The following is a 16,627-nucleotide window of genomic DNA, read 5'->3' as shown; positions in this document are numbered from 1 at the left end:
CACATGCTGCAACTCACGTGTGTGAGGAATGCATAGCCCTGCAGCTAGACTCTTCTTCATGACCCTCAGCACAGTGAGTATGGGGCTATGTTGAGGAGGAGGAGGAACAAAGTAGCCAATTAACTATACTTTTCTGTCTCTTGGGAATTCATGTCCTCCAGGCTAATGCCCAGTTCCTCTTACAGGTTTCCCTGTTACCCCTTCTTTCCGTCTCTGATGTAACACAGAATCCTAAGTTCCCTCTATTTCTAACTTGCTGCAAAACTCAAGTATTAAGCTCACCAGGTCTGGCTCATGCTATGTTCATGAGGACTGAAAAGCATTTGGAAAACCCTTTCTTTTTCTGCAAAGCTGAAATTTCATGACTTGGTTTTCTGTAGATTCAACGGATTTAAGGAATCCAAAGTTGACTTTCAGTGTTTCCTCTCCTTTGCATTCCTGCTCTTAACATTTCCTATCCTACCCACTCCCCATCCCCAGACAAAAACATACGCTCCTAAGGAGTGGAACGAAGAATGCTATTTTCAAAGAACGTGCAAAAGACAAAAAGTTTATTAATACACCTTCAGGAATGTTTTACCCATTGCATCTGCCTAGCTGTATGCTTTTTGGGCTAACTCCATTAATAGATACACTAATCAAGCTTCTCGATAGTGATCAACAGGAAGGGTGACCCCGGAATTGTTGCCATCTGTAGTCATGTCCTTGGGTCCTTTCCATTCAGTGCTGGATGGATGTAGAAAAAGAGTTTTTGGTCTTTGCCCTATCAGCTAAAGAACCTGGACTCTTTTTGTTATTACTACTCCTAAGAATTATCTTTCTTTTTATTTCTTTTAATAGATATTAAAATGCTCATTTACCTTGTGTTAAAGAATTCATTAAAGTATTTCAGATCACCATTTTGTTTTATATTGAACGTAACTTTTCCATTTGGATGAAAGCCGTGGCCTCTTGGGCTGCATCAGTCATCTTGACTAGTCATCAGGACTAGAGCCTGTTTGTCACTTCTGAACTTGCGTCTGCAAAGGATTGGGATGCACAGTACACACCATTTATTGTTCATCCATTGACCTCAGCTATCCTGGCAAAAAACGCCTCAAGAATGACTTGGTACAATGAATAATTTTAAAAGATCAGTACATTTGTGAGTTAGAAATTTTGCAGCTGGAGACTGGAAATCATTTTCTTAGAAATTGTTATCTTCCTCTCCTTTGAAAAGGAGACAGTGTATTTTGAACCACCACGAAGCAAGTTGGTGAGGTTAGCCAAAATACTGGAAAGTAAGAAATAGACTTGGGCGATCATTAGAGGGTATCACAGTAAACTTTCCAAGACTTACTGGCATTGGACGTCCTTTATGTCTCTTGCCTCTTCTTTTTCCCCACCTGAGTAGGAAGGATTCTAATATCCATTCACATTTATCGAAGAAGTCACCAAAGGGCCTGATGGAACTCTCTGCATCAAAAATAAAATACACTGATGCACTTGTAAGTAGCTTCGTAAGGAGTCATAAAGATAGGGAAATGGAATAATTCTAAATTAGATGAATTCTAAAGTACAAAGTGTTCTCTTTCATTAGAATACAGTTTACATTTTAGTTCTTATTTTTTAGCAGTTTACACAAGGAATTGAAGAAGTCATGTTTATCATTATATCAAGGATCTCTCAGATTTATTCCATTTAAAAAATATGAGATTCCAAGAAATTGCAGTTACTTCAGTAGTGTTTTCTGGGTTCCATTATTGGAGGGGAAGAGTACATAAATGGCTTCTGCACTGTGCTGATAGCCTCAGTGCAGAACGATAAAGCAAAATCGAAACTAAATTGGGAAGATAAATGCTCACTTTGGAAACAATCCACAAGGTCACTCCCAAGCAAAGTGGTAGGTTCTCATCACATTTGACAGACCAGCAGATAAGAACTGTTAGAAGCAACAGTGGTGTGCAAATCTTATCATGAAATTTTCTTTTTTTTTTTTAATAAATAGAAGCAGAGAATAATTTAGAATTAAACCATTGTATGGATGAGAAACTAGGTTGCATGAGGATGTGACTTTGCAGACTTTGGACCATTGCCAGGAACATGTGCGCTTAAGTGAATCTGGAAGAATTGAGGTTATTTCTGTAAGACAACAAATTCCATTTCAAGGAATGATTCATGAAAAGCTATTGTGTGAAAAGTGTTATGGGTGGAGAGAAGAGGAGGCGTTGATCTCCTCCTTCGAAGAGCCTACCTAATAATCAGGAAAAGGTCAGGCTCCGTAGGCGGCCTGTGGACCCCTCTGTTTCCCTAGGGAATATCTAATAAGTGTTATGTGAGAGCCCCCAGCCAGGTGACGGAGGGCAGAAAAGAACACAGTCCCTGTGGGTTGGGTGGAGAAGCCCTGCGGGGGGGAAGGGGCTTGGAGCAGGCTGTCAGCATCGGCAGCAGATGCTCCATAAACAAGAGCTGGGAAGTGAAAATAGAAAATGTTTGGGGAACAAACTGAGTATATGGTTTATTTTCTAAACAATTGAGAGCTGAAGAAAGAGAAATATATGAAGAAGTATAAGTCACTTATAGATAGACTGTAATATATTATACACTGAGTCACTATTGTCTGTTAGGCAATATAACAATAAACACTTTTACAAATGAGGAAATGGAAACTTAACAGCTGTTAGGTATTGTAAGAATGTGCACAGCTAGTAGGAATCTATAATGAAGCTCGGGGCTTCTAACCACCCTGCACTGCGCTGCAACACGATTGTACAGATAGTTTAATGGGGACATTTCCACCCCCCTATAGGGTTGTCCAAAGAATGGGAAGTGCAGAGGTTTCATTGACAGAAATCATTCAAGTAACAAATTTCATGAATCATTTTCCTGAAGTGGACTTGGGGAGGTGTTTAGCGATCCCCAGCGTGGGACCCAGTTCATTGGAAATGAACGGGACGTAGATGCAGATAACTGTGCCGATGGTGGTTTAGGAAGAGATCTCCATCTAGGTATCAACATACATATGTACTGGTAAGTCACTGAACCAGTGAGACCCAAAAGGAATATTTGCAATCCTGAGGACCTCTTCAGTGGGGTCACTTTCCATGTAGCCCTCTGAGCCTGTCACTCCATCGTCCTTGATCACATTGCCACGAGACAGGGGTCGGCCTAAAAAGAAGCCCACCCAGGTAGCTCTGACCTAGAGGGTGTGTTCCAGACACACACATCTTGTTGTGGGTGGTAGGCAAATGATTGCTTCCTTTCAGTAAGAGGGGAATCCCAGTGGCAGGCTTCTCTTACCTTGCTAAGACGGCACTGGGATGTGGTGTTCAGCCTCATTTCCGTTTCTGACTCTACAACCTCATGACCTTTGCTGAGTTGCTCGACCTGCCGTTCCTTGGTTTTCCTTTCTGTAAATGGCCATGAGAGCAGCAGTACATGACACATGGGGCATTGGGAGGATTTGAAACACAGACTGCAAGTTCCTCTTGATGTTAGCAATTTCGTACTTTTAGGTGCCTCGGTATGGCAATACGCTGAGCGTCACAGGCAAGGCCGGCACTCTGGCTGGGAAGGAAGCTAGTATATACTCTGGGATTCGGATAAGGGCAAGGCCATGAGATAAGAAATATGGAGAGTTCAATAACAGAAAGCATGGGTGTTCTAGAGAGAGCTATAATGTTGGGTAAAAAAAGGTACAAAGTTACTGTGCAACATTCTACTCAGGTGTCAAAATACGTAGTAGGCAGGCCCTGTCTACCTTGTTTCACCGGTTCTTGCTGTATTTCCAGGTGGATGATGACAGAATGGACTCCATGTTCACGAACCTGTGGAAAAGGGATGCAGAGCCGACAAGTGGCCTGTACCCAGCAGCTGAGCAATGGGACTCTGATCAGGGCCCGTGAGAGGGACTGCACAGGGCCCAAGCCGGCCTCGGCCCAGCGCTGCGAAGGCCAAGACTGCATGACCGTGTGGGAGGCGGGAGTGTGGTCGGAGGTGCGGTGCTCGCCCCGCTGCCCCGATGTTCCCTTTGCTTCTGACTCTTAGCTTGTATTGGGTCGAATAACCACATCATGTCGCATCAGGTTCAGAATCCCTCTGCGTGGCAGCTTCAGTACCATCTGTTGATTTTCCTGATAATAAAAGGAATACACTCATTATAAATCATTCTGAAGACAGAAACAAAGATACTTACTCTTTATTCTGTAAATTTTGTAACATAATCAAGAGCATATTTTATATACATTTTAGAGTCATGCTTTCTCATTTATATATCATGAATATGCTCTTTATTCTCTAAATATTGTAATGTAATTGAGAGAGTATTTTATATATATATATATATATTTTTTTTTTTAGTCCTGCTTTTTCATTTATATACATGATTATACTCTTTAGTGGCCCCATAAAAATACACATTTGACTCCTTTATATATCCCTGAACATTTTAGAGAAAGAGCAATAACTTTTAATTATAATTTCCTCTGAGCAAGGGCTGTTTTTACTTCCTATTAGTATATTGTTTGTAATTAATGACCAATGTGAGAAACTTAACAGTTTCACCATTTTATAATACAGCTTGGAGAAATGAAACAGTTTGTTGTCCAGTTTTTCTGAGCTATATCTTGCTGTTCAATAGTTTTTTTTTCATTTGTGATGTATACTTTTGAGAATGAATGCAATATCTAATTCATCAGAATGAATCAGTTCAATCTGGAGAGAAGACTTACATGAGCATCTGAGAAACTAAAAAACCCCACTTTCAGCCTAACCATAGCATTTTTGCAAACTCTTCAGGAGGAAGTAGGTCAGAAATATTCTACCATATAGATCTTTGACTCCAGCTGGAGGAAATAATAGGTCACAATGCAATATGCCAATTAAAAAGGTCTCTCTTGATTTAATTTAAAAATTGAGTTTGTGGGTCAGGATTAGTTTCAGTTGTAAAAAATAAAAATACACATGTAAAAATGCCAAATTACCCATGTAGTCCACTTTAAAGCTCAACATAGTCAAGCACGAGCCATAACTTATGAGACAACCATTTGTGTGTAAGTTATTGTATTCAAAACATCATTCATTCCATGCTCAGGTTTTAAGAAACACAGCTGTTGGAATCCACATGGAGTTTCCTGTATAGTCATTGCTAAATATATACTTGGAATTCTTTCTTTGGACCTGTTTCAGACACAGATACAGATTAGATTATCAAGTTTTGCCCTATGGGTCATCCTTCCCCTCCCCTCTCCTGCCCAGTGTCATTTTGGTCCCTGTGTCCAGATAGTCAGTGATGGCAACTTTGCAAAACTGGGAAACTTTATACATATTCCTTAATAGAGAGGATAAATGTAAGTGAGAGGGTAAGGTGCACCTAAAAAAGATTGGTGGAATCTACATACATGCCTTCATATCTGTCATGTTCCCATTCTCAATCAGGCATCAGTTATTTATGAAATGAACTGAACTATTTCTGAACTGAATTATATTTTCAATCCATAGAGCCACTTAGAATAATGACTTCTAGGGATATATAATTATGTAAAGAAATTATTTTGTTTTATTTTCACTAAGATTTTCTCTGTGTTTAGCTTCCAGAAAACTTCATGAAAAATTACATTCTCTAAGAAACTGATATTTTTCACAACCATCTCTTAGGGCTAAAACAGACTAAATTTAGCAAAAATAAATTTCCTTACATAATTTTATGTAAAAATTTAGTGCCAAACAAGTTTACTATTTTACATTTCGATCATTGTGTATTATTTGTCTTTCATAAATAATACCTGTGTTATCCTACTCTCCGTAATAATACTTCTGTCCTTCTGAAGCCCATTTACCATCAGTACTGCCCTCTGATCCTAGACCATTGCCCAGGGCTCTCCTTCTTCTTTATTTTTTTACCTTACCTTATGTGGGTGATGGGCTTATGAGAGATAAGTAGAATCATGACTTAACATAATTTAATCACTAGTCTGTACTTCCTAATCCTGACTTCTTTCAAACTCTCTGATGTTTTCTTCCAGTGTTCGGTTAAGTGTGGCAAAGGTGTGCGTCACCGGACTGTGAGGTGTACGAACCCTAGGAAGAAATGCGTCCTCTCCACCAGACCCAGGGAGACTGAGGACTGTGAGGATTACTCGAAATGCTTTGTGTGGCGAATGGGTGACTGGTCTAAGGTGAGATTCATCCTGTACATTCTCAGGATTAGATTTCCATAATGTCAGCACTGCCCTGGGTAATGACCGTACAGCATGACACTTACAAGGAATAGAAGGTGAGGCAAAGGCCATGGGAGGTGGAGTATTATATACCCAGGTTCAAATCCTGCCTGCATGTCCAGGATCAGGACCTCTGTGAAATTGTTCTAAAGATAAAACAAGATAAAATGTATAAATCATTTACCATTTTTTCACATGAGGAAGCTCCCCCATAATACTATTACTGTTATTTTATTGCTAGTTTTTGTCGATATAGTTCTTTGTCAGAATATTTTTTGTTTTGGTAGTTTTGTGTCAACAGTGGAAAAATTGCTCTCAGCTTGAGAGAGAAAAATATAAATCCAAGTATACGCAAAGAGAAAAATCTCCTGTCCTAAAATTGTACCTCTGATTTCTAAGTAGATGTAATGCAGCCTTTGTTGAACAGCACTCCTGTTTATTTCACTGAGACTGTTAGACAGGTTGAGTTTATTCTCCTTGGTTCTTGTTCCCACTGAAACAAAGAATTGAAGGGCAGAGACACAGTAGTGAAGCAGAATGAAAGTTTTATTTGAATACACTCCAAGGGAGAAGGGGTCCAGAGTCAAGGTCGGCAATGGCAAGTTTACTTGAATAAAAGCAGAGAGGAAGGGAAAAAGGGGGACTAAAGGGGAGGTCATTGAACTGCTGTTCAGCGTAGGGCATAATCCCTTGCCAACTACTAAAGCCAGTGTCACTTGCCATCCAGTGTCCACTTGAATCTGCACAGCATGGGAACTGAGTTCCTGCCACCCCAGGATTTGGGGGAACCCCAGAGCACAGAGATTTTCAGGCGGGCTACTAAGGAGCATAATTGTATAGCTGCAGTTCCGTCCACATTGTCTAGGCGAGGGAACTTGCAAGCCCAAATCAGAGCTCTCAGTAGTCCCTCCCTCCTTGTCTGAAGTAGGACAGAGAGACACACTCAAAGAAAGGTGAGTACAGGCAACCTCAGAGAGGAGGTGTGCTTAAAGCATTGGGGTCTGGGGTTTTATAGGGCTTTTTTGGGTAAGGGTCACCATATGGCATGATGTACACAGGTTATTCATAATTCCTTTGAATTTTTGTCTTAAGAATAGGGTTGTTTAGGGTGACTGTGCTGGTTTGCACTCCAGCATTCTTTGTCCACATAGGTTTATTTATATTTCCAAGGTCTGTCCCCTGCCCTGGTTACAAAGTTACTTGATTAAGGGGTTGAAAGAAGACAAAGAAAAGAGCACAGAGATTAAGTTAAAGAATGAGATGGGCCTTTTTTGCAGGTTAAGTAGATTTTACAGTGGCATGATCTAATTGGTACAATGAAGACATGGGCTGTGCTTGGATACTTTTCTTTATGTGGGGAATATCCGACATTCTAAATTACCCCCTTTGGAACTTCAATTAATTAACTCATTAACTCTGTGAGTACTTTCTGGCTTTCTGACTTTTATCTGGTTAACTGAGTGGCTTTAGTGGCTTTATTCTCTCTCCACCCCACTCATGTCTATTTTTCTGCCAAACAAGACTAGAAAATTGGCAAAAATGGGACACAATGTTTTGCTGTACTGTTGACATATTATATGCAAGAATCTGACTATATCTCTGTTATAGATACACATCAGGACCTTTCCTGGGAGATTAGAGTATGAGCCATATGTTTCTGGACAATGTAATTCTGTATTTACTCATTTAAGCTGTCCTAAGTATAGAACACTGACTTGAAAAATAACAGTCCCTTATGTTTAATGAAATGCCATATTTTCTGCCTGAATTTGACTTTTCTGCCTTTATTTGAACTTACAACTTCTTGTTTTCATTACTGGAGGCTGAGAGGAGCAGATAAAAAAGTATTGTTATATCTACATGTTACACAGAATTAGGTCCTTCCTAAAACTTATGTACAGTTAACTTTTCTATGTAGTATTAACAAGTGGTTTATACCTAATCAAGGGAATTTTAATAATAAAACATCTTGGAATTGCACATAATTATTGTTGGTTTTTCCTTAGAGTCAATTAATATTCTACAATTTGAACTTAAATCAGTCCTTTAAAATTCTGGGGAATAAATAGTTTTGGTCACATATCAAATTATGACATGATTAATAGCTTTTTGGACAAGAGATTATGAATCTTTTGGTGATGATATAATTGGAAATAATGCTAGAAGCACAATAAATCATTTTGAATCACTAATTATACACATAATATGGTATATCTTTGTTTAGAAGTGGTAAATATAAAACTTGAAGTATAATAAATTCTTTTTAACTTATCCTGCAAAAGGAAACCACAATTACATCAAGTATATTATGTTGAATAGAAGAAGAATCTAAAAACTATGAAACAATGAATAATCATGGAGGACATTTCTTTCCACTGAAGGAAAATTCAGTGAATCATTGAAGGAAACTTAAACAAATCATGGTCAGTGCAATCAAGAATATCCTAAACTACATGATTATATGACACCACTGTGTTTTCAATCATGCATCTCTGCAGCCTCTTGTTTCTGTTTTAAGTCAAAGGCACATGAAGAACTGGATCCAAATCCCAAAGGAGGAATTTCCTGTTGCCCCATGGCTAGACTAGGACCTTAGGGCTATGAATTCTTACATGTCTGGACTGCCTGGCACATACCCTACCCCAAAGAAAATCAACTTTCAGGAAATCCCTGAACTAAATGAGGACATGTAGAGTTTTCCAATTTTAATACAACTAAACTAAACAGGTCATTAAAGGTTAGTAGGGGGAAACTCAATTCTTGTTTGTATTTCCCATTCACATTTAAAGAAATAAATAACAGCAACAGAAAATAACCAAATTAAATACCCTAGTAGAATGTGAAAGTAGAAAATGTTAGGCATTAAGTGTTGGCTAAAACTAGAGAAAAAAAGAAAAAAGTAAAATGCAGAAAATACATTGTCAGGTAGGTACAGTAGTAAAATCAGTATTTACTGAACACCTGAATGTCATCATTTTTATAAGACTAAATACATATAAATTTATGAATTCTTGAGGCCTATATTCCCAAAACTACGTACCATGGGAAACTCATCCCTGGGGATGTGGTCTCCATGGATGAGAAGTACTGTAGCTAAACAAAGATAAGCAAATACTCTGGTGTGGGACTTTTCAGACCTGTTAGCATTCTTCTGTACTTGGTGAATCTCAAAGAGAGGCTACAGAATTTCTCTTTTTCTGTCTTCTTTTTACCAAAGATCACTTTTGCAGAGCATAGTTTATTTTTTAGTGTAATATACTTTGGGAAATCTTCCATTAGATGATTCAAATTTCAAGGACTAATTTTGTATATATTTTTTCCAACTAGAGAAAGTTTGTAGGTTGAAACCAAACTGAAATGATCAATAATCTAGAAAACTGTGTTGAGATGGATTTGCATTTCTGCTCCAAATTATTTTCTAATTAAGTCTACAAGTCTCTTGGTATTTCGAAAAGATCACTACTTACCATTATTATAATCATAATCTAAAACAGAAAATCTGAGCAGTACCCCATAAACAAGTATGAGTCTGTTACACTGAAATCTATCATTGTTGGATCAGTGAATTAAAGAGCTCAAAGGTTGTGGGATTGGTTTTACATATTTGGACATTGAGGAAACCCACCTCAAGATATTCTAAAGAGAGATGTTGCATTAGAGGAAGCTTAGAAAACATACTTGTCTCTGAGTAAGTTGCTCATACTAAAGAAATTACTCAGTGGTAATAGGGTCCTTTTCCTCAGGAAGGACTTCCTATTGTATGGTTTGGATGCATCCCCTGAGCATTTGCACAACTTGCTCCTCACCATTCTGTCTGAGAAGATACTGTCTTCTCAGCCATGCCCAGACCCCCAAAGCACCAGCGATCAGAGTGTTTTGCATCTGTCTCTTTACTGAAGAAAGGGACATTTTTTGCATTGCTATCATTTTTATTTTTAAGATCTCCTGAGACTCTATCTATTGCCCCAGATACATTTAAAAAATTAAATTTACAAACCATTTCAATTACTCAGAAGTAGTTTAGTGCATGTGGCTGGTATTATTGAACGTAATAAACATTTGAGCTTAAAAAGAGGCACACAAACTATGTGTGTATGAAAATTTATAATTTGGAGAGATTGAAGTAATGTCTCTGTCTATAAGTGTATGCATATGGGTGTGTGGGGATAGGGTGGGGGTGTTGTATGTATTACAATGGATATATGGATATAGTATAGTGCATATATATGTATAATTCCATTTTAAATGCAAATACAAGAGCATATGGTTAACATCCTTTAGATTGGAAAATGAAAAAAAAAAAATTTTTTATCCACAGGGCTTAATAATACTGTCTTCTTAATAGATCCTTGAAAAATCACTAGTCTCTTAAAAATAATACTGTCAGTACACTTAATCTGCATACCAAAGTATCTATAATTTCACCTTCTAAATCATACTTGAAAGCAATTCAGCAAATAAGTATGATTTCATTAAAAATTATTCTTGATATTCTTTATAGGGGATGGATTTTGGAACATGTCAGACCTCATTTTGAGGACACTGAATGTCAACAGTTGGGGGAGAGAGTTCCATCTAAAAAAATAATGAATTTTGAGAAGAGTGTAGAATTGACATCAGTAGTCTTAGCACTCCATGTTTTTTATTTAGACGTGGTGAAGTATACTTTCACCAAATACCAGAAGATAGCCAGATAGGCATAATCAGATCACCAGGATAGTAGAGTAAGACATGTTTAAGATGCAAGAAAAACATGCAAATGATCAGCCAGTTAGAAGGCATCCAGTGAGGTCTTCAGATAAAACATGTAATGAAAGGGAAAACTGCTTTAACAAACAGGTCCCTGGTCCTGCTTCAGGTTGCCTGGGGTGGCTTACTCCAGCTTCTTCACTGCCAGGGGGACAGCCAGCGTTGAACTGCTCCCCAGCCTCTGTCCCCATATCCGTAAAGTTGCCAGAGCATAGGTCTCTCTGATCTTCCAGATGCTTTAAGCGACCCCCACCAAAAGTAGCAAGCCAGTGTCCGTGACATGCATAGTCTGAGGAAAAGTATCTGAGCTACTTAAAATGAAGGATTTATTTTAATAGACAAAACTCAAATAGCGGAATAGATTAGAAAAACTAAATCCATAAGTTGACATACTACATACAACCTGAGAGAAGTACGTTAAGGAATAGCGTGGGGCAACCAGAAAGCCACATATGAAGGGCCCAGATTCTACTCTGTTCTTCCCAGATGCTTCCACATTTCTGTTTTCCTGTACTATTTCTAAGACTGGATGCTATCAACCTTTTATTTTACCCATTTGATAGGTGAGAACATTGACACCTCATTTAGAAATGCACAGATCCTTTGACTCAACAATGCTACTGCCAAAGATTTTCCTTACAGACATTCTCACATTTTTAATCATATTTGTGAAGCTGTTCTGTGCAGCCTTGTTTGGAGTAACAAAAATTTGGAAACAGCTCATATATCCCTTAACTAGTTATATAAATCATAGTACTATATTCAAATGATGGAATACTATGGTTTAAAAAATATATTTGTAGATTAACACATACTGATGAGAAAAATTCCCCAAAACCTACTATTAAGTGAATAAATATTATGCAGAAGTTATACAGTATGAGGTCAAGTTATTTACATGTGTTCTTTTTATACATATTATCATTTTTTTGCACATGTATACAGAGAACAGTTTATTTGAAATACCTTGGAGGAAAGGGTCTTCTGTCCTTGTAATTCTACCATATCCATACATAACTTTTCATTTTATAAACTGGTTAACAGTTTTTGTCTGAAATTAAAAGAAAACATACTTTCTTAATACATTTTTTTTTCAGGCCACAATTGAAAATGATTGATAGAGATTTAGGGAGATGTGGAGAGAATATTACAGAAATTCTAGGGAAGGGAGAGGAGTTGGGAAGTATAAGAGGTAAAATAATTCAGTGTATGCAGTCAGACAGCCTTGAGTTCGAATTCTGGATCTTCTGTTCAAAGAAGTTAATGGATCCAAATGAAACAATGCACAGAGAGTTCTTGGCATAGTATCAGATATATAGTAAGCAAATAAATGCTGACTTCTACTGTCATTAGAGATGGGGAGAAGTGGTTGGCTTTGAGAACCTATTATGAGGGCAAAATGAATATGGGATTGATTATCTGATGGGGAGATGAGAAAGAGGGAATTGTTAAGGCCTTACGAAGGACCCCCAAGTTGTCTTGCTTGTCTGAACAATTTGTGTGGATGGTGAGTCTGTGATGTGAGATAGGAAACCCCAGGGAAGAATCAAGTTGGAGGGAAAGATTGTAACTTTTATTTTGGACTATGTTTAGTCACATAAAAGAGGTAAATACTGGTGTCTTGTGGTAAATCAGAGGAGAGGAATGGGATGGTAGTGCAAATTTGGGAGTCATTGACATTTAGATTTAAATTTTTTGAGTATAAGTATGTCTGGGGAGGCAATGTAGCTAGAGAGGAAAAGATGCAGCCTTGAGAAACTCTTGCTTTTAAGGCACATGCAAAAAAAAGCAACTGCGAGCAGGGGGTACTGAGACAGGGCGTTCAAAGGAGCAGGAGGCCAACGGGGTGGAGCAAGAGAAGACTGTTTTCAAGAATGTTCGGTGAGATGGGGACCGAGTCATAGGGAGGCAGGTGAGGGGGCCTGGATCTTTCCTCGTGACTCAGACTCCGGCTGCCCTTGGGACTCTGCCATTGGCATTCCAATCGTTCTTCAGGTTTTGTACATCTGAAACAAAAGTTCTCATTTGACTTCCTCAAGCTATACCCAACTCCCAATTTCCTTTGTCTTGGAAAAATGTCAGTATCCTCTTCCCAGCTCCCAGGCAGTCCTTGGCACTTCTTTAAACACAGGGCTTTGCCTCAGTTGCTCTTTACTCCCAGAATAATGCTGTGGCCTTTCATTTTTCACCAGGACTAGAGGAACGATTCCTAGTGTGCTTCCTTATTTCCACACACCGCCTATTTCAGATCCATCAGTCCCTCCTATAGCCAGCATCCTTCCAGAGAATGGCCATTGGCTGCACCATCAACCACCAGATTCTCACTCTGACATTCAAAGCTCAATGGTCTGGTACTAACCTACACTGAATTCTCTCATCAATTCAGTTTTTCCACCAAGATCAGCTCTTAGCCATCTGTACTTCTATCATTTCTACACCTTGGTATATAATACAGTTCTTTATCTGGAATTTCTAACATGAGTCCAAGTCCTTTAAGGACCAGCTCAAGTGCTTAATTTTTCAAAGGGCTTCCCCAATAAATGACAGGAATTATTTTGCACTTACTGACTACATTATTTTTCTCAATTAATCATGTATTGCTGTATATTGTTGCTGTTCCATTAAGAATGTCTTAGCCCAGTCACCCTTCTCACAAATCTCGCCAGACATGGCATTACATATAGTGATGTTTATTGAGTAAATGACCACTAAATTTTTCCATTGAGTAAGCAAAAAATGTATGATGTATCTAAGCCTTATATTTTTTGTCTTCTGATCCATTGTTTTTTTATTCTAATTTTATAACAACTACCACGTTTCATATATTTTACTACAAAAGAATTAGTAACTAGCTTATTTTCCTCCAGGAAAATTAAAGTAGCCAATATAACTTTAGGTAAACATATGACCCCCTTAACCTTTTCCTGTATGGTCAAACTACTGAAAAATGTGACCTTTTTTTAAAAAAAAAGTAAATCCACCTTTATTTGAAAAACATGCTATTTAAGCAAAAGAAAGTGCTTAACTTTGAGCTTCAAGGAAGCTGGAACACTTCTTTTGCATTCTCTTGAAGCCATTCGGCTGGAACACCTGCCATCCGGTTAGAGAGCAGTAATCTAACCTAGAAGGAAAGCAATAGGAAGAAAAAAAGTAAGGATAACAAGCAAGCCTTTTCCTGGAAGCAAAGAAGGAAGGATAAAAGCAAAGCACACTAAAGGATTTGGGAACTGGTATACTTGTTTTATTTCAGGTTGGAATAAGTGAAAGGTGGCTATGCAATGCTCAGGACTGCCTGAGCTAAAAATAGCTCAAAATGTGTGTTATTTTACATCAAGTCTTCATTTATGCAAGTAAAACAAAACAAAAAGCACATACTTCTCTAACATGGCCACAGAAGGTTTTCATCTACTTTTTGACATAGAAATGTTGGACTCGATCTGGAAAGGAAGAAATTCAATCACTGTCATTCCAAACTGTTCTTTCTGATGGAAAGATGCCTCACTAGAACAACAGTGATAAAATAGAAATGTCTGGCTGTCTTTTTTCACCTCTCCAACACCCTGTGATTCATAGGCTCAGTGCTGGCAGAATTGCAGATGTGTCCAAGACATTGTGTTTATTAATTGCTTCTTAATGCAAAACATCTCTTTTTCCCTCCAGCATTGTGGTGATCAATGTGCACTTTGATATGAAAAATGATTTTTGTGGTTATTGTGATGATCCTTTCATAAAAGTCAGTTCTCTACTAAGCATTCAAAAGCAATCTGCTTGATTTTGCCACACACAGTTCCTTGATTTGCTATAACTAGACACAAACATTTTCATTAAAGAGACAAAAATAGTCTGAAGTGCAGAACCAAATGCTGAATTAATTAAACACACATGCAAAAATCCTCAAATGTTAGATCTCTAGGAATAGATTCAACTCCAAATCCCCACATGTTAAATAAGGCAGATGAACTACTTTAAAGAGATGCTGAAACACTGACCAACATAAATAGCAATTCTTAAGAAACAAACCTAGCTTTTGGTCCTTAGTATGCTTGTTTCACACTCACTTTATTAAAAAGTTGAGAGATGGAACTGCCAAGCATATACATAAATGAATAGGAATGCTGTGCTAATAATTTCCAGCAGACGTCATCATTTCGTTTCCCGATGCAGGCAACGCTTACTGTGAATGCTACTTCACTCTTGTTAAACCACTTTGGAATAATCGATTTATTCCCAAAGACAAATTATCCAAGTCAGTTCTCTTAACCTGCTTGTAGATTGGTACTTATCATTACAGGTTATATCAGGTTCTGCACTATTGTCTGTTTTATTGGTTAAAATTTTTTTTTTAACTTTGCTTGCCAGTGACAATTTTCTCTTAATTTAGGAATTCCTATTTCTTACAGAGGCCAGCTGGAAATGAGGAAAGCATTACAGAGCCTTCCTTAGCTGTTGGCCTGGAGAATACACACTCTCTCCAAAATATATATCTTTGGCACAGTCCAGAGGGAAGGAATCTCGGGTAATCTCTTAGCTGGCCAAGTGTGAGAATTATTATTTTTAACCCCTAAGCACACTGAACTGTGTTGGTTTATTTTTTTTTTTTAAGGAATTCAAAATCAAACCAGTGCTGTTAGCTTAGTTATATTTCTTATCCAACAAAACTCTAAATAAATACCTTAAATACCAATTTTGCTATTGGGTTTTCTACCCCTTTGGTATAATGTTTAAGAGGACATTTTAGCTTGAAGAGTTTTAGATTTTAACATTCAGATTAACCAGCATTAACCGGCAGATTAGTTCCATAAACTCTCTGGCAAAACTAGATTATTTAACCTAAGTCTAGAAATGTATTTATACCATAATGTCCCATTTGGTTCCCCATTATAAGTCATTGAAATATTCAGAGTAACAAACTAGCACCAAAGCAGTCTTTATGTGACTATTCTGAATTCCTTAAAGGAAAAGCAGAAACTAACACTTAAGCAATAAATTTAAAGTTTGGTATTTTATCTAGAATTTCAATACCTAAGACTAGATATGAGGTGTCTATTTTAGCTATATGTTTAAAATCGCATATTCAGAATAGATTTACCTGATCTCAGAACCCATGAGCACAGAAGCACCACGAAACCCAGATATCAGTGGAAAGAATGTCTTCTACCTAAATAAGAGAGCCGTTAAGAGATATTTATAGATATCTCATTTAAAAAGCCTTCTTTACTGAAATTAAGTTGCCCAGAAGTTCTTAGATTATTTCTTGAACGAGAAGATAACCATGTTCTTTGTTGAGTTTGAGAAAAATAATACATAGATTATACCATGAGCCATTATGGAAATCCCTACATGATATGTGAATTTTCAATTGACAGAAAGATACATTTTTATGTTTTGCAGAAGTAGATTCAACTGGTACTATGGACAAACTTTGAGAGCCTCCTAAAATCATGGTGACCCTTCTCTTTCATTTGAATACTTTATAAATTTGTAGATGGCTAGCCTTTTTCTTCGAATTAAACTTGTATTCATTTCAATATATTACAGAGCAAATTTGCTATCCACTAGTATTTAATGAATTTATGTCACTAAGCATAGTACTGTTCATAGAAACTCTGGAGAACAGTACATGTAGATAATTTTCAAATGATGCAAATTATTGATAAACATTCAAATATACCATAAAAGCA

At 37.6% G+C, this 16,627-nt stretch overlaps 1 protein-coding gene and 2 long non-coding RNA genes across 4 annotated transcripts in view; 1 reads left to right on the top strand and 2 right to left on the bottom strand.

Moving 5' to 3' along the window:
* ADAMTS19 (ADAM metallopeptidase with thrombospondin type 1 motif 19) overlaps positions 1 to 16,627 on the top strand; it is a 224,049-nt gene that overhangs the window by 197,995 nt on the left and 9,427 nt on the right. Inside the window, exons 20-21 of the mRNA XM_037007335.2 lie at positions 3,771 to 3,975; positions 6,003 to 6,155. Coding sequence (XP_036863230.2) covers positions 3,771 to 3,975; positions 6,003 to 6,155 — 358 coding nt within the window. The remainder of the gene's footprint in view (positions 1 to 3,770; positions 3,976 to 6,002; positions 6,156 to 16,627) is intronic.
* LOC108406963 (uncharacterized) lies at positions 563 to 3,874 on the bottom strand. Of its 2 annotated transcripts, XR_001855608.3 has the most exons (5): positions 3,740 to 3,874; positions 3,280 to 3,389; positions 1,340 to 1,455; positions 861 to 1,019; positions 563 to 726 (listed from the first exon to the last, which is right to left on the bottom strand). It is a non-coding gene; the product is annotated as an uncharacterized lncRNA (long non-coding RNA). The 2 variants fall into 2 exon arrangements; XR_005058314.2 differs by having other exon boundaries at positions 563 to 1,019.
* On the bottom strand, positions 3,988 to 16,595 carry LOC140846221 (uncharacterized). The gene is made up of 5 exons (XR_012125177.1): positions 16,036 to 16,595; positions 14,322 to 14,383; positions 11,913 to 14,067; positions 6,242 to 6,343; positions 3,988 to 4,112 (listed from the first exon to the last, which is right to left on the bottom strand). It is a non-coding gene; the product is annotated as an uncharacterized lncRNA (long non-coding RNA).

Source organism: Manis javanica, chromosome 14 (genome assembly GCF_040802235.1).
Source record: "Manis javanica isolate MJ-LG chromosome 14, MJ_LKY, whole genome shotgun sequence".
Taxonomy (NCBI): Eukaryota; Metazoa; Chordata; class Mammalia; order Pholidota; family Manidae; genus Manis; species Manis javanica.
The sequence above is the reverse complement of the archived record's forward strand: the minus strand, read 5'-3'. Positions and strand labels throughout refer to the sequence as shown.